Genomic DNA, 26,073 nt, shown 5'->3' on the forward strand with positions numbered 1-26,073 from the left:
GGGAACGAGACTTTCTGCTACTAGTAAGGTAGAGAAGGTTTGGGCCGGCGTGTGTCTGAAGGAGACAGCTGAGCCTGAGGCAAACAGCCGATCTTTTTGCTCCTTTAGCGAGTAGACTGCCTACTAGATATGGGGGAGGCTCTATGGGGTGATTTCATCATCTACATAGCCCTGAACTCCTTTAGAAATGAATACAGCTAGCTATTTTATCTCTGTTGACTATAATTGTCTAACCGATTGTATCGCCATCAATTGAGCTACTATTGACTTCTCTACATCTTAAAACCCTCCTTGACCCCCATCATTGTGGACAGTTTCGCCTCTCTAACCCTTTCCTCCTCTTGTGTGGCCTGCTTTGGTTTGGGTATCAGAAGACCATCCTTCATTCGCTGATTCCGCTCACCGCCCCCGTTTTTGCGCTTCCAAGGCGCTCAGGTGATGTTCGCTGCCTGAGGCTCGGAGTTCCCTTGAATGCTCCGTTTGAACTGCTGAGGGACAGGTTGAGCAAGAACTGAGATATACCACTCGCAATACCCCTCTACATCTACTCTATCAACCCCACGGCAGCAGAGTCAACATGAAGGGGCCGTCACTGTTCAAATTTAGCCCTTTCGCAAAAATTCATCAACCTCTTCCTCGTACGCCAAGAGAATCAGCGCAATTACTGAACGCCCTTACGTCCTCCTTCCGTCGCCAGCTTGATCGAGAGTACCCATCATCATCCTCCTCCGCCAATAACGATGAGAACGGCGACAATCCATTATCCTCCGTTCATGCGACCGACAAACATCTGAGGACTATTTTGGAGAATCCTCTTTTTCGCATCACTCCCTCAAATGCTGCTAAGCCTGCCCACCAATCCGGCCTTGGACCACTTCAGGAGCAGAAACTGGCGACTGAGCCTATGACTGTCTTCGATGAGTTGGTTGCCTCGGGTTCTGTTAATAAGACCGCTTTATTCAATTGTCTGAGGGCACAGCTAGTGCTCGCCAGCGCTCATACCGGCGATGGAGTTGTAGACGCGATGAAGAAGTCTAAGGCTGGTTCCAAAATCGTGTCCTGGTGGTACGCATCCGATTCCGAATCCAGGAAAATGCTATTCACGATACGATCTTCAACCGTCACACTTCTTAAGTTCATGGTCGCTGAGGGGCTACAGAAAACGGCGATGGCCTGGCTGGCAATGCTATTGAACCGTGACCTGGGTGGTGCTGACGGTCGCATATCGGAGGCCATGGCCCAAACCGTGGCTCGCAATTTCCTGCTCGACCTCTTGAAAGCTGAGATTCAGTACGGAGAGGGCTTGATCTCGGCCATGAGATACTATTTAGAGGCGAGCAGGCTGCCAATCTCTACAGATTACGAACTCGGCCTTGTTCAATACAAGAAAGCGCTACTAATGCCTGCAGCCGGGTTTTTGTGCCGCGCAGCCATGGAGGATGAACAATCACAGCTCAAACAGATGCCTCTCGAGATGTACGATGAATATGTGAGGATTATCGCTTCATGGTCTCTCAAGTCGTTACTACTAGCTTGCGTGCCTCTTTTTCACCCGACCCGACCCGACGCCACGCGCTTTGTGCAATTTACAGAGAGAATATCACGAGTTCGGCTCACAACATGGCCCAAGACGAAAAAGGAGAACTTTGTGCTCTATGCCATTACCGCCATTCGTATCTTGGTCGATCAGCAAAAATTCGCGGAAGCTTCATACTTGGCACGCTTCATTCAGGAAAATTTACCGGAAAAGTTTGGCCAGGAGTCGGCATCCAGCACGTTTGATCAAGTATCAGCAGAGGAGGAAAACCTATCCAACCTCCTGGGCATGGCATGATTCGCATTGGCTCACATGTTAATCATGTCGAATCAACATACACAAACACATCAGGTGTAATCCATTAGATCCCAGCTAATCGGGACCATTGGAGTGCCGTCTTTCAAGCATCGTTCATCGACGTCATGGACTTTGACGATGAGGGACGCACATCACACGAGGAAGCGCCCATCTTGTCCCAACTCCGCAATTGGTGCTCCACTCTGCCGCACTAATGCCACCCTACTCCTCTTCTTGGCATGCTTACCTACAACAAAGAACATCAGAAGCGCCGGACTACGCCAGAGCTGCAGGCCAGACCCTGGTGCTGAGCCCGGAATTGCATTCTGGTGTTGCGTTACTAAATCTAGCATCCGCTAACATGTTGGGGGTAAATAGAACAAATAACCGAGAAAAGGCTAGCGTTCTCGATGATCTTAGTCAACGTCACACGCGCAGTCTCCTCTCCATTCCTTCCACACTTGCTCATCCTCATCGGTGATACACTGTTCCAGAATCATCTATCCTAGCGATATCAGCTATAGTGATAATCAAGTCGCTTTTCTTCGAGACAATTATATCGTCCCCATTCCCTATACATGAATGAAGCACATATAAGTACACATTAGCAATCACAAATATGGCTACGGAAAATAACTCTGGCGTTGTAAACGGTCACTCCAAGCAAGGTATGTCCAGGATACAGGGCGCTGTCTGGCCGCCCGAGTTAAACTTCGACCGCATTTAATTACCCCCCTAAGCGTCCATAGAGCAATCAGACGCTAATGGATATCACCAGAGCCTACAATTCAAACCGAAGCAGAAGTCAACGGTAAATCGCTGGAGGATACTGCTAGAGAGACCAAGGACGACAGCCGTCCACGAGAGAGTGACCAAGCGCTACTTGCAGAGTCTGTCCCCAATCCAAACCAGAGCAGCTCGGAAGGAACCAAGTCTGCTGAAGACTCCAAAACCGTCGGTCCTTCAACTTCTCCAGAACAGGCCCTCGCTGGGGCTGTGACTGACGCTCAACCGCCATCTACCGCAGAGACAGCGCAAGCTGGAGACAAACAGGAACACAATCCATCTTCGACACCGGCCGATGATGACAAAGCTATCCCTGGAGAATCCGCGGAACCTGCACGTAAAAAGCAGAAAATTAGCGAAGAGAACGGTGTGGTCGAAAACGGTCAAACAGCTGCGCCGGCCACCGGTAACTCGACCTCGAATGCCACTGGCAACGGTGAGAAAAACTCGGGGCGCTCTAAGAAAGTGAAAGACACGGTGAAGCGTACAGTTCATACAGATGGTATCGGGAGTCGGACCCGCAGTCGGACCAAGGCTGCAGCGACTTGAGCTGCACTCCTTTGATTTTCGGGCTCTATCGACCTTCATAGCCTGATATTGAACGTCTGCCACGAGACAGTCTCTTTCCATTTCTCTTTAGCAGTCTTAGCAATGATAAAGCAAACTAGTACTCCTGCGTATCCATTGTATGAGCGCTTAATTATCACTTCGATATCTGCAAGTATATTCTGATTGAGGAAACCAGTAATACTTCAACACCATGTGTCAATCTTGATAAATAATCTTCTGACGTATAGACGAAGTCGTCCAGAGCAGGTACAAGCACAATTATCATGAGAAGCAATCCCAAGCCCTGTTGTATGTCAACGCCTTCTTGAGAAAATCCGATATCGGCAGAGGCGTCGTTAGTTAACTGAGGTACCCCAACCCCACGCTGAGTCACAGCCACGGAGCGGATCAACCGCTAACTAACTTATCACTGGAGAGGATGAGTCTGTGTCATAGCTCCAGTAGTCATCGTCCAAATTTCACTTTCCATATTTTGAAAACTCGATTTTGTTCTAATTTCTCTTCGAGCATTCATCAATTGAAATTCACAGACATGTCGAGCAATAAGATCTGGCTGCGCGCTGAAACCAAGCCCGCCGAGGCTCGGTCTGCCTGTGAGTTCTACTTGCTCTTGAGAAAAATGCCTGTTCATGGCGTTCTCAATCCATAAATCTTCGAATTGCATGTGCTGATTGCATGAAATAAAGTGACCCCGACTACCTGCAAGGCCCTTATGGATGCCGGCTACGAAGTGACCGTGGAGCGTTCCACACAGCGGATTTTCGACGGTGAGAATAATGTCCCCTGATTCCTGTTCAGGCCCAATCACTAACAGAACTGGCTTCGTGATAGATAAGGAGTTTGAGCAGGTAAATCGAGATTCGCACATAATCCCTTCTTCGGACGACATTCTCACGCACTAGTTGTACAGATCGGTGCCCCCCTCGTCGAGGAAGGTTCATGGGTGAAGGACGCACCCAAAGATGCCTATATCCTGGGTCTGAAGGAGCTTCCCGAGGACGATTTTCCCCTTGAGCACGTTCATATCTCCTTTGCGCACTGCTACAAGCAACAGGCTGGTTGGGAGAAGGTGCTCAGCCGGTGGCCCCGCGGAGGCGGCACCCTCTTGGACTTGGAGTTCCTCACAGATGACACTGGACGCCGAGTAGCTGGTGGGTGACGACTGTTTCTGCTTTGGATGAATGAATTAGTGACTTTCTTTCACCTACAGCTTTTGGATACTCCGCCGGTTATGCAGGTAAATTATCTCGTTTTGCTATGCGTCGCATATTGGCGAATGCTCACGCTATATACAGGTTCTGCTTTGGCCATTAAGAACTGGGCCTGGCAATTGACGCATCCTGAGGGCGAGCCCCTTCCTGGCGAGACTCCCTACGCAAACCAGGATCTGTTGATCGAGTCAGTGAAGGAGTCGTTGGAGTCTGGCAAGAAGCTGTCCGGCAGGCCGCCCAAGGTGCTTGTCATTGGAGCTGTGAGTGTGCATCCGATGAGCTGAGCTCTTCTCAGTGTACTGACCAAGTCTAGCTTGGACGCTGTGGCAAGGGAGCCGTTCAGCTGGCCAAGGATGTCGGCATTCCTGAGTCCGATATTATCCAGTGGGATCTGGAAGAGACCAAGAAGGGTATGCTTTCATTCTCATCTGCAGCCAGTGTACCTGCGCTAATCTAGTTTTCTAGGTGGTCCCTTCAGAGAGATTGTCGAGGATGCAGACATTTTCATCAACTGCATCTACCTCTCCGCTAAGATCCCTCCTTTCGTCAACACCGAAACTCTGTCTTCTCCTAAGCGCCGCTTGTCCGTCATTTGTGACGTGAGCGCCGACACGTATGTTCCTCTTCGGACTCTTGAGGAGAAAGGACGTTCTCGCTAACATTCTGGTCTTGTCTTACTCAGAACCAATCCCAACAATCCTATCCCTGTCTATTCCATCACAACCACTTTCGACAAGCCCACAGTCACTGTTCCCCTTTCTGAACGGGCCCAGGGCCCTCCATTGAGCGTGATTAGCATCGACCACCTCCCCTCCCTCCTTCCTCGTGAAAGCTCCGAGATGTTCAGCGAAGCCTTGCTGCCGAGCCTCCTGCAACTCAAGGATAGAAAGAACGCTCGTGTCTGGGAGCAAGCAGAGGACTTGTTCAACGAAAAGGTTGCTACCTTGCCCGAGTCGATCCGCGCTTAAGTTTGTTATCTCAACGCGGCCTTCCGCGAAAGGCCCGCCACATCGGATATCTGGACGCTCCCAATCTATAGGTTGATCTCTTGGGGGAAGCGATGACTTTTGTATATGCAGTAGTGCGTCATGAATCTCTGTTTAGAAAGACTACTACAATAGATTGAATCAATGAAAAGTTTTTGTGGAGACAAAACGACTTGTGTTCAAGCGATTTTGAGAATCGAGTCTTCTATATTCAGTCAGTCAGACGATGAAAGAAACCCAAGTCATTCTAAGTTGATGATAGTCCTGCTCTATTGTCAACCAAAATGCCCAAATATCTCGATTATGTTGATGAGAGACTGTTAATCTGCTTGACTTGCGCCTTTTAATCCAAAGTCACGTTTCGGTCATGCCATGTCTCTGAGGCTTAGATCCAGCACTATCAAAAGGGACACCATCACCACCCAACTACACTCGAGTTACAACATTTATCCTTCGAACTTCCAATCCGGCTGGTGGAGTCCAACAAGTGGACAATTATTATGACTGCGTATGGGATCATCAGGCCCTATTGACGATGATCTTCTTACCATTTGCGCAGGGGCACTATGGCTCTGCAGATCAACACCACTCAACTGACCCCGTGATCTCATATTGGTCCACGAACTGCGGGAGCACCGGAAGCCATGGTATCCATGAACATGCTCCTATCTTGTAGTCGTCAGGCGGACTTAGGACCTCCAATGTGGGGGGTTTCAGACGCTGTTGACGGTCGCTTGGCGTGGCAGGTTCTCCGGACGGACCGGGGGTTGAAGAGCGAAGAGCGAAGACGACGAAGCGACGAAGACTGATCAGATTCCAGCGTTTCCCTTATATTGTTGCCTGGATATTCATTTATGCAAGTATTATCATTCGAATGTTTCGACGACATGAATGATTATTTAAGCAGTTTATAAGCATGCGTGAGTGCCCCTTCTCGCCTTCAACCCCATTGTTCGGATTCCTCTCCACAATCCCACATCCTCGGGTGCTACGCTGTGTATGGGGCAAAACTTATCTGACGGACAATTATCCGCCCATAGCCGCCGCCCATTAACTGTCATCTTCACCCCGAATACTATCATTCGAAAAGGAAATCGAATTACAGGAGTTGAAGAATACTCATCGACGTTCTTGTCCTGCCGTTAGGTTCGCCATTGGCTTTCGGAGTGGCTCGCCTCGCAGTCAAGAGTCGAACCTCACCTCCCCCGCGTGCCGCCAATGGAGCGATAATCCTGGCGACGTTCGCGCATTCGAAGGACATTCTCAACCAATAGCACCAATAGGGCCCGCTCGCTGCACAACGACAACGTAGCTATGCAGGAAAAGTCGACGACCATCGCCGCATACGCAGCCGGAGCATCCCTCGCCGCTGTGGCCCTCTTCTACGTCTTCGGACCAAATTACACAATTGACGGCGACGACTCGAACGACAGTAACCGCAAGAAAAGCATTGTGGGGCTGTCGAATCCGGCAAACGACTGCTTCATCAACTCGATTCTACAGGCGCTCGCGGGTCTGGGCGATCTGCGTGTATACCTGATCAGGGAATTACATCGGCGTGAACTGGATGGACCGGACGTATATAACTCACTGCCGGAGGCAGATGAGACGCCGCGGGGGATGAGGCCCGAGAGGGTCCGGGAACTACAGCAGGGTACGATCACGCGAGCTCTGAAAGAGATGCTGGACCGATTGAATGAGCGCCCAATCTACAAGAAGACCATCACCAACCGGGCTTTCATCCAGGCTCTCGAGTACGCGTTCCGTACTCGGATTAGCCGCAATCAGCAGGATGCGCAGGAATTCCTTCAGATCGTTGCGGAGCGTCTTTGTGACGAGTACCATGCCGGGTTGAAGGCACGACAGCGTGCACAAGGTCTTCTTGCAACGCTGCCAGGTTCGGGCGGTGAAGAATCTGTGCAAAGCAGTGCTGTCGAGAAGGGATCTACTGAAATTGAAGTGCGGATTGACGATGGGACTGAGATGGGCCTCCCGGCAATCATCGACAACAAATTGAAAGAGATCGACAATGAATACGGATTTCCTTTCGAAGGACAAATGGAATCGCAGATTGAATGCCAGTTCTGCCATTATCAATACAAGCCGAACAAGACTTCATTCGTGAACCTGACGCTACAAGTTCCTCAGAAGAGCTCGACCACCCTCAGTTCCTGCTTTGACGGGCTGCTCAAAACAGAATATATCGATGACTTCCGGTGTGACAGATGCCGGTTACAACATGCTCTGGATGCCAAGATGGTAGAAATGAGCAGGTCTCATTCGACAAGAGATCGGGAGCGTCTCGAGCAAGACATCCAGCTGATTCGACATACTATCGCTACAGATCCTGAGAATCCTCCCGAAGGAGTCAGCCTTCCTCCATCGGACCTTGCACCTAAGCGAAAGATTGCTCGCCATATGCGCATCACTGTTTTCCCCAAGATTATAGCAATCCACCTTTCGCGCTCGATCTTCGATCGCAGTAGTTCTACGAAAAATGCCGCCAAAGTGTCCTTCCCTGAGAGGCTTCCTTTGGGTGGAATATTGAGCCAGAAGTGGTTCAAGCTGCTGGCCATTGTCTGCCACAAGGGCAGTCATAACAGCGGCCACTACGAATCTTTCCGACGTAACAACCTCTATCCACCTTTCTCTACTCCGGATGTCTTTAGTTCCTACGCGCAAAGTCGGGCGACCAGCGTCAATCCCTCTACTGCACCGAGTCCTCGTCTCGCGGCTCGCGGGGTCCCCGAGACAGAACCCTCCCCAATCAGCCTCTCTTCCTCGACATCATTACCATCCCTGTCGGGCACTTCGCTTTCCTCCCCAGCTCGTTCTCAGTCTGTGTCGGCGAGGGACTCCTCACAACCTGCGTCTCAGCTGAACGCGCCTCCCTCGCCGTCTGCTCGGCCCACCACATCCAGCTCCCGTGTATCCTTTCAGAGTATCCGCACCAAATCGTCAGGTTCTAAGCAGAATCTCTCGCCGCCGGGATCTGAAACCCAGAGTCCAGCTAGTGATAGTGGAGCCTGGAGCAAGTCCGGATCACGGCCATCCTTCATGAGTGAGCGGACCACTCCCAGAACGCCTCCAGAAGCACCAGCCCTGTCAAGTTCTCGGCTCCGTCGTCGCAAAAAGACGAACGATCGATGGTGGCGCATCTCCGACGAGAAGATCAAGGAATGCAAGACTTCAGACGTGCTGGGCATGCAGAAAGAAGTCTATCTCTTGTTCTATGAAATGGAAAAAGGGTCTTTGGGGCCTTAGGCGTCGCAATCGGAAGTTGATGGATGCGAACATGATTGAATGCACATACGCGACTCTTGTCAATTTTGGGTGCAGCGCATGTACGGAGTATGGCGGGGACATATTTGAAATAGACGATATGGACATTGATCGCATACGTACATAGTTTCTTCGTCGGGGCATTCCTCGGTCAGACATCATCTGGACATAGAAGCTTAGGATAGAACGGGGTTGATAGTCTTTGAATAGAGCTTCATTCCTGTCTCTAGACTGTAGTAAAGAAATTTGACGCCGCCGGCCTTGGTTGTCGGAAATCTCTACTCCGCTTTATACAAGTCGCACATGGCTGATGCCGACGATAACCAATTGTCCGGATAGCAAGAAGTCTGGGCCATAAAAAAGAAAGCAAGGGAATGACCTGGAACGGTAATTGACGGTTAAGGGGAGAGTTTCCCCGCTGCTTTCGCCGAGAATGTACAGAGGGCACGAAAGAAATACGGAGAGATGGGTATTTATTTTCGCAGAGAACCGGAGTCAATGAACCAGCTGTGATACTAGAATTGAGGACCGCACTCATTTGACGGAACACAGCTTCGATTCATCCTCTGAGGATACCCTCTTCATTATCTTACTGTAGTATTCTTTGGTCCTTTTTCACGCAAGTACATTTCATCCATTGACATGTGGCGTGAGTATAGAGAGAGCTTCAAGTCCATGACGCGGGCGATGATGTCATGTGATGGACGCGGGGATTTTCGGGTCAAGGAAGCAAGCCTGAGGCCCAACGGGCGTCATGGCCCCTCTAGGACCAATTTACCCCACCAGTCATAGAGAGAGCTGCAGCAGCAGGATAGCTCAGGATTCTTATTATTCATAGCGAAGGGAGTTAGGGGACTCTAGTATGGTGGTCATTATATCATCTCGTCCATTTTCCCTTTTCCTTCTTCTCTTCTTCTTATTCCGTACCTCTGTACTTACCACATCATCAGGAGAACCGGTTAAGGCAAACTGAAATCATACTGACTACATCAATTCCCCACCACCCGGTGAGTTCTTCAAGGCATCCCACTGCTTGCTGCCCCTCCATTAGTGGCTCACTGCCCCTCCCCTGCGTGCTACTTATTTAACTGCCACCGTATTCGTCGCCCGGTAAAGCTCTTCGGTGATCTTCATTGAATTAGAAGAGTACTAAAAAAGTTTTGTTGTTTCGTGATCTAACTACTTATCTATCCCGTCTCCCGTCCAGATCTTCTCTCCTCTTCAATCTCATCAACTCGATCCATCCAGACATTCTAGTCGCATCCAAAACCATAGTCACAATGGGTATCCTCGACAAGCTTTCCCGCAAGTCCGGCGTCATTGTCGGTGATGACGTCCTCCGTCTCTTCGAGTACGCTCAGGAGAAGAACTTTGCTATTCCCGCCATTGTAAGTTTCCTGACCGTTATAGCTTGCGCAACACGTCGTGGTACATGAACTCGACATACTAACAGCTGAATTACAGAACGTCACCTCTTCCTCCACCGTCGTCGCTTGCCTTGAGGCCGCTCGCGACCAGAACTGCCCCATCGTTCTCCAGATCTCTCAGGGTGGTGCCGCCTACTTTGCCGGAAAGGTATGAGACTACGTATCTCCTTGTAACTGTTCCTCAATCGCAGGATAGAGCTAATCCATTGCAGGGTGTCAGCAACGATGGCCAGAAGGCCTCCATCGCTGGTTCCATCGCCGCTGCCCACTACATCCGCAGCATTGCTCCCGCCTACGGCATTCCCGTCGTCCTCCACACCGACCACTGCGCCAAGAAGCTGCTTCCTTGGCTCGACGGTATGCTCGACGAGGATGAGCGCTACTTCAAGCAGCACGGCGAGCCCCTCTTCTCCAGCCACATGATCGATCTGTCTGAGGAGCCCGTTGACTACAACATTGACACCACCGCCAAGTACCTGAAGCGTGCTGCCCCCATGAAGCAGTGGCTCGAGATGGCAAGCTCTCTTTCATCTGGCGTTGTGTGCGTAAGCTAATACCTATTTAGGAAATCGGTATCACTGGTGGTGAGGAGGACGGTGTCAACAACGAGGACGTTGACAACAACTCCCTGTACACTCAGCCCGAGGACATCCTGGCCATCCACAACGCTCTCGCCCCCATCAGCCCCTACTTCTCCATTGCCGCTGGTTTCGGTAATGTGCACGGTGTCTACAAGCCCGGCAACGTCCGTCTGCACCCCGAGCTTCTGAAGAAGCACCAGGCCTACGTCAAGGAGAAGATCGGCTCCAAGAAGGACAAGCCTGTCTACTTCGTCTTCCACGGTGGCTCTGGTTCCAGCAAGGAGGAGTACAAGGAGGCCATCAGCTACGGTGTCGTCAAGGTCAACCTCGACACCGATATGCAGTACGCCTACATGTCCGGTGTCCGTGACTACGTTCTCAACAAGAAGGACTACCTCATGAGCCCCGTCGGCAACCCCGACGGCGAGGACAAGCCCAACAAGAAGTACTTCGATCCCCGCGTGTGGGTTCGTGAGGGTGAGAAGACCATGAGCAAGCGTGTGCAGGTTGCTCTGGAGGACTTCAACACTGCTGGCCAGCTGTAAAGGTCTCTTGGGACGTTCTTCTACCTTTGACTTGGGAAAACCGAGATTTCTATTTATCTTCCAGATACCAGTACATAAAATGAGCAAATGAATGGATCTAAGAAATATTATTGTCCCTTGTATTTCAAGGTCGAACTTGCATAGATGTAGTATGCACGTTATGACGAGCAACGACGACCCTAGTCTCTGATCGAGTGAAGTAACATTCGTATGCGAGTATTAACCTACTGAATCCACGATAGAAAGGGCCAATGGTGAGAGAAGTAAGCGCTACGCAATGGATATTCAAATCATCCACATGGCTGACGTTGCTTCATGAATCAGGCATGACCAATAGTCGGTGCCTCTTGGTTTCTTCTGCGTTTCAGGTTCGGAACTTAGACTGTGTGCTATGTTTCATAGAAGGGAGACATAAAAACGTCGTCTTGAACTAATAATGGTCTCTATCCCCCGTATGGCTTGTGATTGGATTCAACTTAATGCTATTGGTTTCATGAACGGAACAGGATATATATGAGGAAGCCATATGGCTTCTTATAGTGTTTCCCTCCCCTTGGTATTCGCTAAAGCTGACATAACTGCGTGGAATCGAATAAGCGTGCATTCAAAAAGAACTTGAGGTATCTACAGGGGAGTTCAAGCCTTACGGCTTCCTACTTCATAGTCTCCTGCCTACTGGCGAATACGAGCATAACGGCCAAAAGGCAGATCGACAGATCGACGGTCATTCTTGTTTGCATGCCAAGGGAGGTCTACTACGTCAGTGGCGAGTCGCGAGCTTGCAATTCAGCGTCCATGCTGAAGTTCCTAACTCGTAGACAAGAGCTGAAACTATAGCATACAGAGTACTCCGTACCTAGATGCGACCTCAACCCTCACCCGCAGTGATGCATACCAAACTCGATGCAGGGCTCAATTGAGCAATCATTATTATTGGTCTACGGAGAACTCTGTACTCCGTACCACGCTAACCTCGGAGGAGACCGAGAAAGATCCGCTCTAAGGCTTCAGTAGAGCTGCAGCTCCGACTATTGCATGGTAACGTGATCAAGCCGGAGACCGGTGCTTAGGTAGTTTTTTGCTTCCGTTCTATTCTTGTACCCTACTGAAGACCCTCCGGAGTATTCTCAGAAGGCGATAAAATACTCCCAACTTACCTTAGCTGGACAACATGAGGATGAGAACCAATCAACCCCAGTGTAGAGCTGTGTGTGGATAGGCGACTCCACCGGACCTTTCCAGTTGTCTCAGAACTTGGCCTGAAAAGGCCATGGAAGGATAAAACTCATACACAGTACCTAGCTAGCTGACTTTGCGTGTAAGAATACTGCGACCCAAGAGGTAATGTTCCAGACTCGACACTAGTGGCAAACGGTGATTCGTGGGCGAAAATAGCAGTCGGCTAAAAGTGCAATAGTGTCCAATCATAGTGGTCGATCATTGACTGTGGAGTGGCATCTTCTTTTTGTTCCATCATTCTTCCCTTTGGGTTTGCCTCTTCCATCCGCCTTCTTATTCTTTTTTGTTGCCAACGGAGCACACTGGGGTTGAAGAAGAAACATGAAATGTTCCGGTGGGTTGGGGAAGCATGGCTGATGTAACAACCAAGGTTGTGCATCTCAAACTGAGTGATAATAGAATGTACCAGCTACCGACTGTTCATCAACCAGGGAAAGAATCTGATTACGTACGGTCATCAGGTACCGATGGATATAGATGAAAAATCACGAGTATAGGCCAAAAGGTCAGTTGACGGTCTCAATATTGTGATCTATAGATCAGCAGACATCTGAGCAATCAGTTATCTCCAAGGTATCTATCTCCATGGTAATCTGTATCTGCTTTGTACAGTTTATCTCATCTTCGACATGCATTAACCATGACTCCATTCCATTGATGTTTAACCTCTACCTAGCCTAACTAATCCCTGTTCCAGACCCGCCTCCACCGAACCCACTTGCGAGCGGTCTTGTCCTCTTGTTGCTACTGTCTTGCGTTGTTCTCCGCGCCATTCCTAGTCATTCATTATCCGTCCGTTTCAATCTTTTTTATCTCCTCTTTCCTGACTTTTTTTCTGTGCTCTGCGTTCTTCTTTTCCTATCATATAGTCATTCGTTTTCTGCCATATACCTCTATCCTCTGAATCGCCTGGCGAGACCCTCACCGCCCGCTCTCTGTCCATGCCGCAGTAGATTCTAGATACCATGAACCACTTCGCTCTGCGACAGCGTGACGATCCGTCGGGCGCTGAGCAGTTTCTCAAGCTTATTCAAGACCCTTTCAAATCGGCTGTAAGTACTCCAAATCAGTCTCGATTCTGCAATCGCTAAATCATGTCCGATAGTTCCAAGTCAATGCCGTGTGGGCTTCGCTAGGCGCCTCCGCCGGTATCTCCCTCCTCCTCGCCCTCCTCTTCTCCCTCTTTCGTCCTCGTCACACCCTTGTATATGCGCCCAAAGTCAAACATGCGGATCGCAGACATACGCCGCCCCCAGTGGGCAAGGGCTTCTTCGCCTGGATGAGACCCGTTCTGCGCACGCGAGAGCCCGAGCTGGTGGAATGCATCGGCCTCGATGCGACCGTCTTCCTGCGCTTCACCAAGATGTGCCGCAATATCTTCATCATTTTGAGTATCATCGGATGCGGCGTGATGATTCCGGTTAATCTCACCCAGAGTAACGGTTCTGGGATCTCATCGTTGTCGGCGTTTGCGACCATGACCCCGCTTTATGTCACAACGGAGGCGATTTGGAGTCAAGTCATTTGTGCCTGGGCCTTCGACATCATCATTGCCTACTTTCTTTGGAGGAATTACAAGGCCGTAACAGCCTTGCGGAGGAAGTATTTCCAGAGCTCGGACTATCAGCGCAGTCTGCATGCTCGAACCTTGATGGTGTGTTACGCCCCGCCAAGCAGTTGGTCTACCATCCATTACTGACCGTTGTAGATTACGGATATTCCCAAAGAGGCACGTTCGGACGAAGCGCTTATGCGCCTTGTGGATGACTTCAACCCCACAGCTGCTCTCCCTCGGGCCTCCATCGGCCGAAACGTCAAGGATCTCCCCGTGTTGATCAAGGAGCATGAGGAAACCGTGCGCCAACTGGAGTCCGTTCTGGCGAAATATTTCAAGCGGCCCGACCAGCTACCTGCCAAGCGACCGACGATGCGTCCTTCGAAGAAGCAAAGAGGCAATCATCCGGATTGCAAGGTGGATGCCATTGACTACCTTACCGACCGCATCCAGCGTCTGGAAGAAGAGATCCGTCACGTTCGTGCCTCTATCGACAAGCGCAATGCCATGCCGTTCGGTTTCGTGAGCTGGGATATGATTGAGCATGCGCATGCTGTCGCCTATACCGCGCGAAAGAAACACCCCAAGGGAACTACGATCCAACTGGCACCTCGCCCGAACGATCTCATTTGGGAGAATTTGCCGTTATCCAAGCAGGCACGAAAGTGGAAACGGTTCATGAACTTCATCTGGACTACTTTGTTGACCGTTGTATGGATCGCTCCCAACGCCATGATCGCCATCTTCTTGTCCAACTTGTCCAATCTGGGTCTGGTCTGGCCTGCGTTCCAGACGTCGCTCAATGCGAACCAGGAAGTCTGGGCCGCTGTCCAGGGTATCCTCTCACCGGCCATCACCTCCCTGGTTTACCTCCTTCTACCGATCATCTTCCGTCGCTTGTCCATCAAGGCGGGTGACGTGACCAAAACCTCGCGAGAACGCCACGTCCTGAGTCATCTGTACTCGTTCTTCGTCTTCAATAACCTCATTGTCTTCTCGCTCTTCTCGGCCGCGTGGACATTTGTGGCCGCTGTCGTCGACGCGAAGAACCACGACGAGGACGCCTGGCAAGCGATTAAGGATGGCGCTTTCTACCAAAAGGTCATGAGCGCCTTGTGCCAAGTGTCTCCCTTCTGGGTGACCTGGCTGCTGCAGCGCAACCTCGGAGCGGCCATCGACCTCGTGCAGCTGGTCACTTTGTTCTGGGTTTGGTTCTCCAAGACCTTTCTCGCGCCCACGCCCCGGCAGGCCATTGAATGGACCGCGCCTCCGCCGTTTGATTATGCGAGCTACTACAATTACTTTCTCTTCTATTCGACCGTTGCGTTGTGTTTCGCGACGCTGCAGCCCATCGTACTTCCCGTCACTGCGTTGTATTTCGGATTGGATGCGATGTTGAAGAAGTATCTGTTGCTCTATGTGTTTGTGACGAAGACAGAATCGGGCGGCCAGTTCTGGCGCGCCCTGTTCAACCGGCTGGTCTTTGCGACCATCCTCTCCAACGTAATTATTGCGCTGGTGGCCAAGACCAAAGGCACCTGGACCATGGTCTACTGTGTGGTTCCTCTGCCATTCCTGATGCTGGCATTCAAGTTCTACTGCATGAAGACATTCGACGACGAGATCAAGTACTACAACCGAGCGAACCTGACCGATGCGGAGGCGTTTGCTGTCGACAAGTCGGGCAAGAAAGGATCTGACCGGCTCAGCTCCAAGTTCGGCCATCCCGCCCTGTACAAGCCTCTGATCACCCCGATGGTGCACGCCAAGGCTGCCGAAGCACTCAAACAAATCTATCGCGGGCGACTCGGCTCCTCGGACGTCCAAGGAGAATACTCGGACATTGCAATGGATCCCATGTCGACAAGGCAACCGGGCAAGGCCATGGACGCCGGCCCATCGGCACCCTTCGAGGTTGTTCCCGAAAATCATCTCGACTTCTCCTACTTCAAAGATCGTCCCGACTTCCGTGACGAGTTTGGTGGGGGCATCTATGGCCGCCCCGAGGATTTGATGACTGAACGGTCCCATACGCCGCGTAGCCACTTGGCCGAATGGTCACCGACCACATCCCGCGCGTCGTCGCCTACGCCGTCGCTGCCGTCGCTCTCTGGACTGAAAATGCCCGAAGGCTACGACCCGATCGCGAACGATATCCACCCTGCCTTCCGGCCTCCGCTCTCGCGTGAGGAGAGTGCGGCGACGGGCACCGGTCTGTACCATCACCGGAGCGCGAGCGAGTCTCAGCAGCTTCTAAACCAGGCGCAGGTGCCCGGGACCAGCGAGATCACACCTGCTCCCCTGAGCCGATGGCGGACTGGAGGATACGGGCCTGTTGGGCAGGACGATCCCAACTTCACCTCGTATGAGCACTACCGTCCTGCGCGGTAGTTGCAGATTTGTACAGCTGAATGGGATGGGTATGTCATAAACTTGATATTTGCATAGATTTGGTCGGTGGGATTTGGTTTGACTGTACATTTGACACGGGTTAACGAACTTTACGCCTATATCACATTGGATGACATTTGATTTATTATTATGACTTGGTATACCTGTAGAAACTAGCTATATATTTCTGGATACGATTAAGTAACTTCGTCGGAAGTCTTCTGGTTTGACATGTCACTTTGATGTATGCTTACGATTTTCCCGATTGGGCCGACGGCGGAGGCGAAGTCAGCTTCCGGTACCTGATAAGGTAGCCCTCCTTACTTACGGAGTAGTTTGCTTCCTCTCTCCTGAAATCAGATCAGAACATCACATCCTTTTCCCTCTTTGCAGTCCGCAGTTCTCTTCAATAAGCATGCTTTTCAAAGTCTTACTTTGACATCTGTGTCACTGTCGCTAGACTCCTGACCCCTGTCCGACGATATCGTACGCCTCCGCACCAAACCGAGTCCTCGAGCTCCGCATCGACTCCCTCACCCCTGCCATCCGCCAGGATCTTACCACTCCCTCTAGCTCTCCCGAATGCTCCGCAGTAAGCGAGGAGTCTCTGTACCCGAGTCAAACGCCTTATACAGCATCTCAGTCTACTGAGCATTCCCCTCCGCACATGCTCCCCGCCTGACGATACGGCGTCCTCCGCATACGAAGAACAACTACATCAGAGAAACCCAAGAAAAACCATGGCGTGGTACTCCATCCTCCCCCCAGACCTAATCTACGTCGAGAGCTGGGCCGCTAGGATCTTCGTACGCCTCCCTCATCTCCTCCCCTTGAACTGCGCTGAGTGACTGTAATGCTAATGCTAATGTGTGGCCGGATCAGGTTTTCCTCGGCATCGTCACCATATTCCCCTGGGCGGCGCTGATCGTCTTCGATGTGCTGCTGTATATCTGGCGGATGGGGGCGTACGAGTTCCCCGTCGTCGGGGGCCGGGCGAGAGGGATGCAGCGGCCACGGGCGCCAACTTTGAATGTAAATGTTAGTGAGAGGAGTGAGGTGCCCAGGAGGGTGTTTGGGCTTGGGCCGGCGGTTAATACCGTGGGTGCTGGGGAAGTGCGTGAGCAGGTGGAGGTGAAGAGGAGGGAGAGGGTGGTGACGGGTACGGATGGGTGATGGCCAGGCTTGTTGTATGACTGCAGGTGTGGTTGCTCGAATGCGGGTCTGTTGTTTCTGATGTTGATTTGTGCATCTCTATTGATATTGATACCCATATGTTTATTGTTCTTGTGTCTGTGGTCTACTGAAGGCGGTTGTTTATATTTGTACTGTATGTATACCTCTAGGTGATCACACGTGGTGTCCATGAGCGCAACTAATGCACTATTAGCCTACCGATTCAACATCTGCATAGCTTAGATGATAACACCAGAGTATCATCCATGATGATTCGTTCGGTGATTGCGTCGAGTCGGCGTTACTCCGCGGTTCCCCGCGCCAATCGTGGCACAGACCGAGCTGATATCCTCTTGACTCATTTCCAGGTTTATGTTCTGGTATAAGCGAGAGCTATGGACATGCATGTCCGAGGTGCTAGACTCATCCCTCGTAACGGCCATGTCTACTCGATTTCAGAATCACATCGAGTCATGGAGACTCTACCTCGAAAGAACCCCATCCATCATCTTATTTCTAGTCCTGGGGATCGGGACACTGGCATTGACATTCGCATACTATCACAAGGTAGAAGTCCGTCTCCATCATGCTATCCTCTCGTATCTACCCAACCACTAACACAGTCAGAACATCCCATCCAAACATGAACCTCCCGAAGAGGGATACCCCCCCATCACCCCCCTCCCCAACTTCAACTGGGAAACGACTGAACCACTGGCCCTCCGGCCCTTCAAGCCAAAATACCACTTGACGATGGGTACGCCTTGCTCACTCCCCGTAGATCCTCTGAGGAACTAACGACTCAGCCCTCTCAACCATCCCCATCTCGGACTTAATCCCCATGGACAAGACCTACAAAGAACGGATGGCGCTGCGCGCGTCTTTATTGAAAGAGTACCCCGACGTCGTGCTCGGCGTGCACGATGCAGCTGACCCGCGGATCCGCCACGCAGCGGGTGAGTTATATGCCTTTATTATGGGGACGTATCTGCCGACGCGGTATCCGACAATGTTTTCCCTTTCGGGCAGCAAGTCGGTGGTGTTGGAGAACAAGGTTACGGGGAAGACGTACCCCGTAGATATGGAGGATCAGCCTATCCTCAAAGCTCTAGAGAACCTGGGCCAGACAGTCGATGAGGATTTCCTTATCCTCTTGCCTGAGAAGATGCAGGACGCCTCTGGTGGAGAGGAAAGATACTTCCTAGCGGCATACACCGCATACTTCCCCTCTGGGTTCGACACACGCACGAAACTCGGGCTGCGGCTTGCAGCCATCCATGACCCGGTCCCCGGGTACAAGGAGAAGCTGGAGCGGAGCATGGATCGGTTCTTTGCGAGGGTGGAGGTGGGGAAGGTCGTGGCGAGGGTGAACTGGAGTATTACGACGGAGACGGGGCTGTTTGCTGCGTTTGGGGGCGTGCATGGCTCTGCTGCGACCTCTGCGGCTGGAAAGGAGGAGATTGAGCCGGGGATGTTGGATGTTGATTCGGTGGGTGATCTTATTCTCCTTGGGGTTGTTGCTATGCTTATGCTTATGCTGAGGTAGACGGTTCTCCGGTGTGAGCGGCAGACGCTGCATCGGCTGCCTCGGAGCAAGGCGCTGATCTTTGCGTTCCATACGTATACGTATCCGCTGCAGACGATCAAGGAGGAAGGGCTGGGCGAGGAGCTGGCGACGGCGATTGATGGGTTGAAGGCGGGCAATGTGCCCGGGATGCATTGGTACAAACGGGGTTCTGTATGGGGCGAGGCCGTCAAGCACTTTCTACGTAGTTGATTGATGACTATGCATTTTAGATTGGCTGATTCAGCTGTTCAAAAGGACTATCTAACCCAATCGCTGAATGACCTTGATGAGATCGGCCGTCACGCCCATGGCCGTGACATCGCCGCCCGCACCGGCGCCCTGCACAATAAGCGGGTTGCTTCCGTACCGCTTGGTGTAGAAGCTGATGATATTGTCACTGCCCTTGAGCCCCGCAATGGCACTGTCCTTGTCGAACTGCTGCAGCCCAACGCGCACCTCTTTCTTTGCTACGTCCACACTACCCACATACCGCACGACCTTGCCCTGCTTCTCGGCCCCCTCCTTGATGGCCGCCATCTGCGAATCGAAGTTAGGCAGTTCACTCATGAACTGCGAGATGCCGTCCGCGGTGGAAGGCAGCGACGCCAGCTCGGCGGGAATCAGCGACTCGATGGGGAAGGCGTCCGGGCCCTGGACCTCGAGACCCGCAATGCGCGCCAGGATGGTTAGCTTGCGCGCCACGTCCATGCCGTTCAGGTCATCGCGCGGGTCGGGCTCGGTGTATCCCAGCTCCTTGGCCTGGGCGACAACCTCGCTCCACTTGGCGTTGGAGGCGCCCGAGACAGGGGCAAAGGTGTTGAAAAGGAAGGAGAGCGTGCCGGAGAACACGCCCTCGATGCGGGTGACCTCGTCGCCGGTTGCAACGAGATCGCGCAGCGTCGAGATGACAGGCAACCCAGCGCCGACGGTGCTCTCGTGATAGACGAGCGCCTTGCCCTCGGCGGCTGCGGCGAAGATCTCCTTCCACAGCGAGAGGTCGGAGGAGAAACCCTTCTTGTTCGGGGTGACGATGGAGATGCCCTTGCGGAGGAAGACCGGGTACGAGCTGGCTAGTGCCGGGTCGCTGGTGTTGTCGACCAGGATGGAGCGGCCGGGGGCGGAGGAAAGATAGGAAGCAATCTCTTCGGGCGACAGAGCACCAGACTTGGTGAGCGAGGGGGACTCGGCGGCCGCCTTCCAGTCACCGGCGGGGATGGCAGGCGAGTAGGCCGGTGTCGGGGCCAGGAGGGTTTGTGTTGAGCGGGCGAGGAGGATCAGCTTGGGGGCATTTGGAAGACGGGCAAGTTGGTTCAGGAATGCGGTTCCAACACCACCGACGCCTGCAATGCATGGATTGTAAGCATGAGTCAGTACTCCGGTGTAGCAAAGGTGGGATACTCACCGATGACACCGAGATAGATGTTAGACATGGTCAATTGTTGGATTTCTTGATCTTTGTGGCAGAAATGACTATAGACAGTGCACAATTGCAACAAACTTTTTAGTAGAGAATGGACAGGATCACAGGAACAAAGATAGCAGAGGATGAATTACAAAAGTAGCAGAAGCAACTCTCTAATCGTGGAGTCGCGGGGCAGCGATTATCGGAGTGGTGCCTGAGGCATATATGGTTATCTAATCGACATCGGCTTTAGCTACACATACAACATTTGCTCTTCATCTACCGGAGTAAAACATCCAACGCTATCGCTCACCAGCCAAATCACAAAATGTCAAATACAAATCCATCCCTCTACGGCCTCCCCCGACATAGCCAAAAATCCTCCTCTCAATCAACCGCCCCCTCCGCCTCCACCCTCGCCTTCACCACCCAGCTCTCCTCCCTCATCACCAAAGGCACCGAGTCCTCCGCCCGCGGCCGCCCTCGACCCTCCAAATCCTCCAAATCAGACATCTTCGCCGTCCACAACAAAGGCGCCCAGAAACGCGCCGCCGCAGACCTTCGCGATGCCGACGACGACGATGCCGAAACCTCCGTCCGGCAGATCCACAAGCGCACCGCAGACATCGGCGCCGTCGACGCCGCCACCCTGCACCGCTCCAAGCGGCGGCTGCAGGAAAAGGCGCGCATGTACGAGGATCTCAAGAGCGGGCTCTACCTCGCGGGCGACAGCGATGATGACGAAGAGATCACCTCCCGGGATGATTACCTGGCACGACTCCGCCGGAAGGAGAAGGAGGGGCTGGTGGATTTCGATCGGAAGTGGGCCGAGACGCAGCGAGCGAGGGGGTCAGATGACTCGGCTTCTGATTCTGACGGGGAAGACGCCGAGGCCGACGATAATGCGTCGATCGTCTCGTATGAAGACGAGCTTGGGCGGACCCGGCGCGGGACGAGGGCCGAAGCTGCGCGTGCGGCGTTAGCTAAAGCGCAAGAGAGCGGGGAAGGCCGGGGTCCGGAGCGGTGGAAGCCTGCGCGGCCGGAGAAGCTGATCTATGGGCCTGCGGTGCAGGCGGAGGCGTTCAATCTGTCGTCGTCTGCGGCGGAGCAGATGGCGTCGCTGGCTGCGCGGCGGGACCGGTCGCCTACACCGCCGGAGGAGACGCACTACGATGCGGATGCGGAGGTGCGGAATCGCGGGACGGCGTTCTATGCGTTTGCCAAGGATGAGGAGACGCGGAGGAAGCAGATGGAGGAGCTCATGAGTGCGCGGGAGGAGACGCAGCGTGAGCGGGAGGCTAGGCAGGCGAGGCGGGCGGAGCGACAGCGGGCGAAGGATGAAAGGAGGCGGCAGATTGAGGAGCTACGGACTAAAAGAAGGGCGGAGACCTTCCTGGCGGGGTTGGGAGATCTGGGTGCTCTGCAGGCGGATGCATCCTAGACCCTGGAGTTTCTTTTTCTAACTTGCTGTACATTATGATACCCTATTGCAACATTAACGCCAGAGAAGCGAATACACCAGATATATGAACGAGGCAAATAAGCCGCTCAAATGATAATTTCTCATGACAGTCATGGCACATAAATCGTGGGTATTATCTATTTTGTCATCAAGTTCGTCCAATGTTTCCCTATACGGTCCAAAGTCTCACTGCGATGGTTCTAGCGAGTATTCGCCAGCTCTGCGATGGTCTCTACGAAACCTTGGGCATCTACACCCGTCAGTATTCCCTGGAACCCGGAGAGTAAAGTACTTACCAGCGCGATTCGTAAACTGCAATATATGCTCCCCCCTCGACATCTTCTGCGGGGTATAATCCGCCGCAAACATGAAGATAGTCTGACGGAGCTCACGCAGCACAACCACCTTGGAATCTGGACGGCGGATCCAGCCTCGCGTCCCGAGGTACTGAGTGATAAAGGCAGTCCACACGGGGGCTCTAACAACCAGTCAGCTTTGGTAGTCCGTATGGATATGTAGCGTACCGTTTCATCTCCCCCTTGTGGACGGATGCCTGCAGCCTCACGGCTCCGGATACCTTGTCCCGGTATATGCGCAGCGCGTGCAGGTAATTATCATCGAGGATCTGTCTGTTGTAGTGTGAGCTTTGAATTAGGCTTTGTCTGTGGTAACCTACCCTCCAAAGAGCTCTTCTTCGTTGTCGAGCTCGTAGTCACGGATGCTCTCCACAGGTCGACCGGCGTCTTGGGAGCGTAATGCAAGGAATGTGCAGAAGAAAAGAACCATCTCTGTGCTCATGTCAAAAAGGGCCTTCCTTGCGCAAAGCAAAGGTCTTCAATGGGCAAAGAGGGACATACGCTCGATGGTGCTGAACTTGAGGTTCGCCCACAGGACCAGCTCATATCCTCCACGCCGTCGCCGGCACAGGTTGAGACAGGAGCCGACCCGGACGATCTCCAGGAGGTTGAGAGGCATGCAGAAGTATTCGCTCGGTCGAGTGGTGTGGGGCGCCTTGCACAATATCCGCGCTCGGTGGTCGTCCTCGCGAAGATAGAAATGCACGCGAAGGTCCGAATCGCCAGTGAATGCTCTGAGACGGTTAGCTGCAGGCTCTCCGTAAAAGCAGGAGCGGACCTGGTATATGCTCACAATTGGAAGAGTTCCTCAAATCCTTCATCTTTGAGCCACCGCTTGACCCCAGGAGAATGGTCACCGAGACATTTCGAACTAGTGCCATCGTGCATCAATAGCTAGATCAATTGCCTGGAGATATGTTTATGCTCACCTTTCGCCTACGTAAGGAATGGGGGTCATTGTAATCTCATCTAGAAACACCCGCTTGGCCCAATGGTCGCTCACTAGCGTATTGGAGCCAGCGGATTGACTGGTTGTGGTCGTCGAGCCGGTAGTAGGTGATCCCGGCGCATCAGGCGCAGACGGGGGGATGTCCGAAAATGTCCCTGATGAAGGAGAGAGGGGCGATTGAGGCACGCGATGAGATGGTCTGGCTCGCTCGTACGACCTACGGTTACGGGGTCGTCGATCACTGACTGGACTTCCTGGCTCGGCACTCGTGGTGCTCGAGGACGGGGTGCCGAGGGAGAGGCCGCTAAATCGCGGAGTAAGCCGGTTTTCCTGAGGGATCAGGAGACCCTTGAGGTTGTTGCGCAGACCGCTCATAAGAGGTGTTTCGGGAAATTTGCTGCCACATCATGTCAGGATCCGACCTAGAAGAAAACAAGCTGAACGTACTCCTTGATCAAATCTTCCAATTCCCGGAGAAACGCCTTGTACTTGGCCAGACGAGTGGGAAGCGGCTCGTGAGACTCCTTCTGGAAGAACGCAGTAAGGCCAAGCCATGTTCGTTTGTAGATCTCGCGGTTCGACCCTTTCTGCACTTCAATGTCGCCGAAGAAATCCACAATGTCCTCGAGTGTATACTTCAAGCTGGTCTGTACCAGATCCAGGTCTTCTTTGGCGATAGCCACATTGCGCCGATAGTGACGATTCTTGGTGAGGTCATCCAGGCTTGTCAAGGATGTGCTGATGGAGTAGAGGTCGGCAATGAGACTGGTGATCTCCGTTGCATGTTCGGGCAGAGGATCGCGCAGCATCCGGAAGCCAGCTGCCACATCCTCTGCGTTGTCGGCCGATGTGCGCAATGCCATTGCGAGGATCACATCACTGGGCCGCGGCCTCCTACCAGGGTTCTCCCTCGGGAGAGTGGGGGACGTTATGTACGATTGGAGAGACGAGCCGGACTCGTGCTGCAAAGCAGTTGACCAGTGTTGTGTTCAAATAGAGAATATTGAGATGCAGAAAATTATACACGCGGGGACCGCACAAATGTTCGCTATACGAAGCAGTGTGGAGTTACATGCAGGATAAGCATAGTAGAATCAAGGCAAAGGGCAAAATAAGCCGGAGGGGTACCAACGACTAACTCGGAGACTGAAGATTAGGATTAGACTAAGTATTTAATTAGTTTATGGGGTTATTCAAGATATCGGTGGGATCAGCCCTCGGATGATGCATGTCGCCTTAGAGGCTCTCATAGGAAGACGGAGACCAGCACACAAAAGCAGCATGCATCGTCGCAAAGAATTCCTATCAGAAGAGAAGACTAATGAATGAAAGAGAAGGAAAGCAACCAGGATTGTTCAAAAAGGACAGAGAATAGGGTATCTAGAAGCGGAAGAAGCCTCAAGTGGGGCACAAGATCTGAGTCAAAGGGGTTTCGACATACAATCAAGAGACCCTCAAGATCCTTCATCCTTGCACTTACAAGCCGTTGGCGAAGGAGACAAATCGACTTGCGGCTCCTTCAGCGACAGGCCGCGACAGAGAAAGATGCCCCCTCCTGGCCGTCTAATAAGGATCGTTGACGTGTTCGTGCAGAGGATAGTCCTGGCAGCCAATAATGCGCGGGGAATCGCATCCACCAAATTGAGCGGTGATGAGGATTCGTAAGGGTAAGTGTAACCCCGCGAGGACGAGCAGGAGGAGAGGAATGAAATGCTTCAACTGGCTAGACTGCTAGAGAGACTGGCATCTCATGACACAGAATCTCTGTTTCATCTCTATTTTAGAAGTCTCACTCGTTGTAATCCATCCCTTGTAAGAACAAAGTTCATGACCAACCTTAAACAACTCTCTCTCATTTCATGCAGATCACGAGACACCACTCGCTAAGAGGTGATAAGGAGATCTCACAGTCAGAGATCTAGAGCTGGAAAGCCTGGAATATGCTTTGACAAATCAACGCTAGAAGCGCATCTAGAACTGCAATATTAAGAGTATGCATTGATTGCTGAGTTGTGTATCATCTCTCGCTGGTGATCAATCTAGGTAGATCCCCCATCTTTGACACCACTACTTCGTACTTGACAATGGGATGTCTACAATGCTCCATTATCCATACCAGCTATATATAGCCCAACGCAAGAACAGATTTCCATACTTCCATAGTCCATACCGGAGACCAAATGAAATGTCACAGCTCAGGCACCAAGGCACCAACTCGGAGATATCGGAGCTGGGACGCGTCTCGATGCAACACGTAAACAAAACGGTCCCCGCGTCATCCCGGGAGCTTGGGCCAGGTACCCGAGCTGCAAGATCTCTCCCATTTTTCCAGTCTCAACTGTCAATTGGCGGCAAGCCCCCGTGCAACCTACTTGGTATACGACAATAGAAGAAGAGGGAAAGGATGCGGTTGATTAGCTACTAGTATACAGCAGTTTTTTTGCTTGCCTCGCACATCACTTTCTGCAGCTTCAGCTTCAGCTTCCGGTCATAATAATCCCACCAGCTGGAACTCAAATAAGGCTGCAATCCGCCCTTATTCAAGTCAAATTCAACCCAGTCCGTACAGTAAACATTTCCCATTGAAGATCCTTCATGAAGAACAGAAAAGCACGTAGAGAAACCCCACCGTCATCCCATCCCGAAAGCCGTCGCAAGTTAAAATAAAAAGGAGTATAGAGAGGAAAAAGCGACGAATACAACTCAATCAGAGTGAAAATACGACTCAACAACGCCAATCGGTCCAGACACAAGAGA

The 26,073-nt window shown here is 52.1% G+C and overlaps 10 protein-coding genes across 10 annotated transcripts, besides 1 other annotated feature; 8 read left to right on the forward strand and 2 right to left on the reverse strand.

The window, feature by feature from the left end:
- Window positions 1-577: 577 nt before the first annotated feature.
- Window positions 578-1,834, forward strand: NFIA_065600 (uncharacterized protein; the record flags this gene model as incomplete). The annotated part of the gene is made up of 1 exon (XM_001263292.1): window positions 578-1,834. One exon carries the CDS (start codon window positions 578-580, stop codon window positions 1,832-1,834), a length of 1,257 nt encoding a protein of 418 aa, XP_001263293.1.
- A 619-nt stretch (window positions 1,835-2,453) lies between these two features.
- NFIA_065610 (uncharacterized protein) lies at window positions 2,454-3,169 on the forward strand (the record flags this gene model as incomplete). Its single annotated transcript, XM_001263293.1, has 2 exons — window positions 2,454-2,502; window positions 2,613-3,169. 2 exons carry the CDS (start codon window positions 2,454-2,456, stop codon window positions 3,167-3,169), a joined length of 606 nt encoding a protein of 201 aa, XP_001263294.1.
- A 553-nt stretch (window positions 3,170-3,722) lies between these two features.
- Window positions 3,723-5,369, forward strand: lys1 (saccharopine dehydrogenase (NAD+, L-lysine-forming); the record flags this gene model as incomplete). The annotated part of the gene is made up of 8 exons (XM_001263294.1): window positions 3,723-3,783; window positions 3,877-3,957; window positions 4,093-4,341; window positions 4,401-4,427; window positions 4,486-4,661; window positions 4,715-4,811; window positions 4,867-5,014; window positions 5,084-5,369. The coding sequence occupies 8 exons, from the start codon at window positions 3,723-3,725 to the stop codon at window positions 5,367-5,369; spliced, it is 1,125 nt and encodes a 374-aa protein (XP_001263295.1).
- Window positions 5,370-6,701: 1,332 nt separating this feature from the next.
- On the forward strand, window positions 6,702-8,651 carry NFIA_065630 (putative ubiquitin C-terminal hydrolase; the record flags this gene model as incomplete). Its single annotated transcript, XM_001263295.1, has 1 exon — window positions 6,702-8,651. One exon carries the CDS (start codon window positions 6,702-6,704, stop codon window positions 8,649-8,651), a length of 1,950 nt encoding a protein of 649 aa, XP_001263296.1.
- Window positions 8,652-9,949: 1,298 nt separating this feature from the next.
- Window positions 9,950-11,222, forward strand: NFIA_065640 (fructose-bisphosphate aldolase FBA1; the record flags this gene model as incomplete). The annotated part of the gene is made up of 4 exons (XM_001263296.1): window positions 9,950-10,057; window positions 10,134-10,244; window positions 10,309-10,611; window positions 10,662-11,222. 4 exons carry the CDS (start codon window positions 9,950-9,952, stop codon window positions 11,220-11,222), a joined length of 1,083 nt encoding a protein of 360 aa, XP_001263297.1.
- Window positions 10,686-10,720: a microsatellite.
- A 2,204-nt stretch (window positions 11,223-13,426) lies between the features above and the next one.
- On the forward strand, window positions 13,427-16,407 carry NFIA_065650 (putative DUF221 domain protein; the record flags this gene model as incomplete). Its single annotated transcript, XM_001263297.1, has 3 exons — window positions 13,427-13,513; window positions 13,567-14,115; window positions 14,170-16,407. The coding sequence occupies 3 exons, from the start codon at window positions 13,427-13,429 to the stop codon at window positions 16,405-16,407; spliced, it is 2,874 nt and encodes a 957-aa protein (XP_001263298.1).
- Window positions 16,408-18,053: 1,646 nt separating this feature from the next.
- On the forward strand, window positions 18,054-19,357 carry NFIA_065660 (heme-dependent oxidative N-demethylase family protein; the record flags this gene model as incomplete). The annotated part of the gene is made up of 4 exons (XM_001263298.1): window positions 18,054-18,147; window positions 18,239-18,337; window positions 18,387-19,069; window positions 19,127-19,357. The coding sequence occupies 4 exons, from the start codon at window positions 18,054-18,056 to the stop codon at window positions 19,355-19,357; spliced, it is 1,107 nt and encodes a 368-aa protein (XP_001263299.1).
- A 51-nt stretch (window positions 19,358-19,408) lies between these two features.
- Window positions 19,409-20,577, reverse strand: NFIA_065670 (homoserine dehydrogenase; the record flags this gene model as incomplete). The annotated part of the gene is made up of 2 exons (XM_001263299.1): window positions 19,409-20,487; window positions 20,550-20,577. The coding sequence occupies 2 exons, from the start codon at window positions 20,575-20,577 to the stop codon at window positions 19,409-19,411; spliced, it is 1,107 nt and encodes a 368-aa protein (XP_001263300.1).
- A 300-nt stretch (window positions 20,578-20,877) lies between these two features.
- Window positions 20,878-21,990, forward strand: NFIA_065680 (CCDC174 family protein; the record flags this gene model as incomplete). Its single annotated transcript, XM_001263300.1, has 1 exon — window positions 20,878-21,990. One exon carries the CDS (start codon window positions 20,878-20,880, stop codon window positions 21,988-21,990), a length of 1,113 nt encoding a protein of 370 aa, XP_001263301.1.
- Window positions 21,991-22,211: 221 nt separating this feature from the next.
- On the reverse strand, window positions 22,212-24,179 carry NFIA_065690 (uncharacterized protein; the record flags this gene model as incomplete). Its single annotated transcript, XM_001263301.1, has 8 exons — window positions 22,212-22,261; window positions 22,308-22,489; window positions 22,536-22,640; window positions 22,688-22,799; window positions 22,869-23,101; window positions 23,161-23,238; window positions 23,297-23,713; window positions 23,764-24,179. 8 exons carry the CDS (start codon window positions 24,177-24,179, stop codon window positions 22,212-22,214), a joined length of 1,593 nt encoding a protein of 530 aa, XP_001263302.1.
- Between the last annotated feature and the right edge of the window lie 1,894 nt (window positions 24,180-26,073).

The sequence above is a fragment of the Aspergillus fischeri genome, genomic scaffold (assembly GCF_000149645.3).
Source record: "Aspergillus fischeri NRRL 181 1099437636252 genomic scaffold, whole genome shotgun sequence".
In the NCBI taxonomy this organism is placed as follows: Eukaryota; Fungi; Ascomycota; class Eurotiomycetes; order Eurotiales; family Aspergillaceae; genus Aspergillus; species Aspergillus fischeri.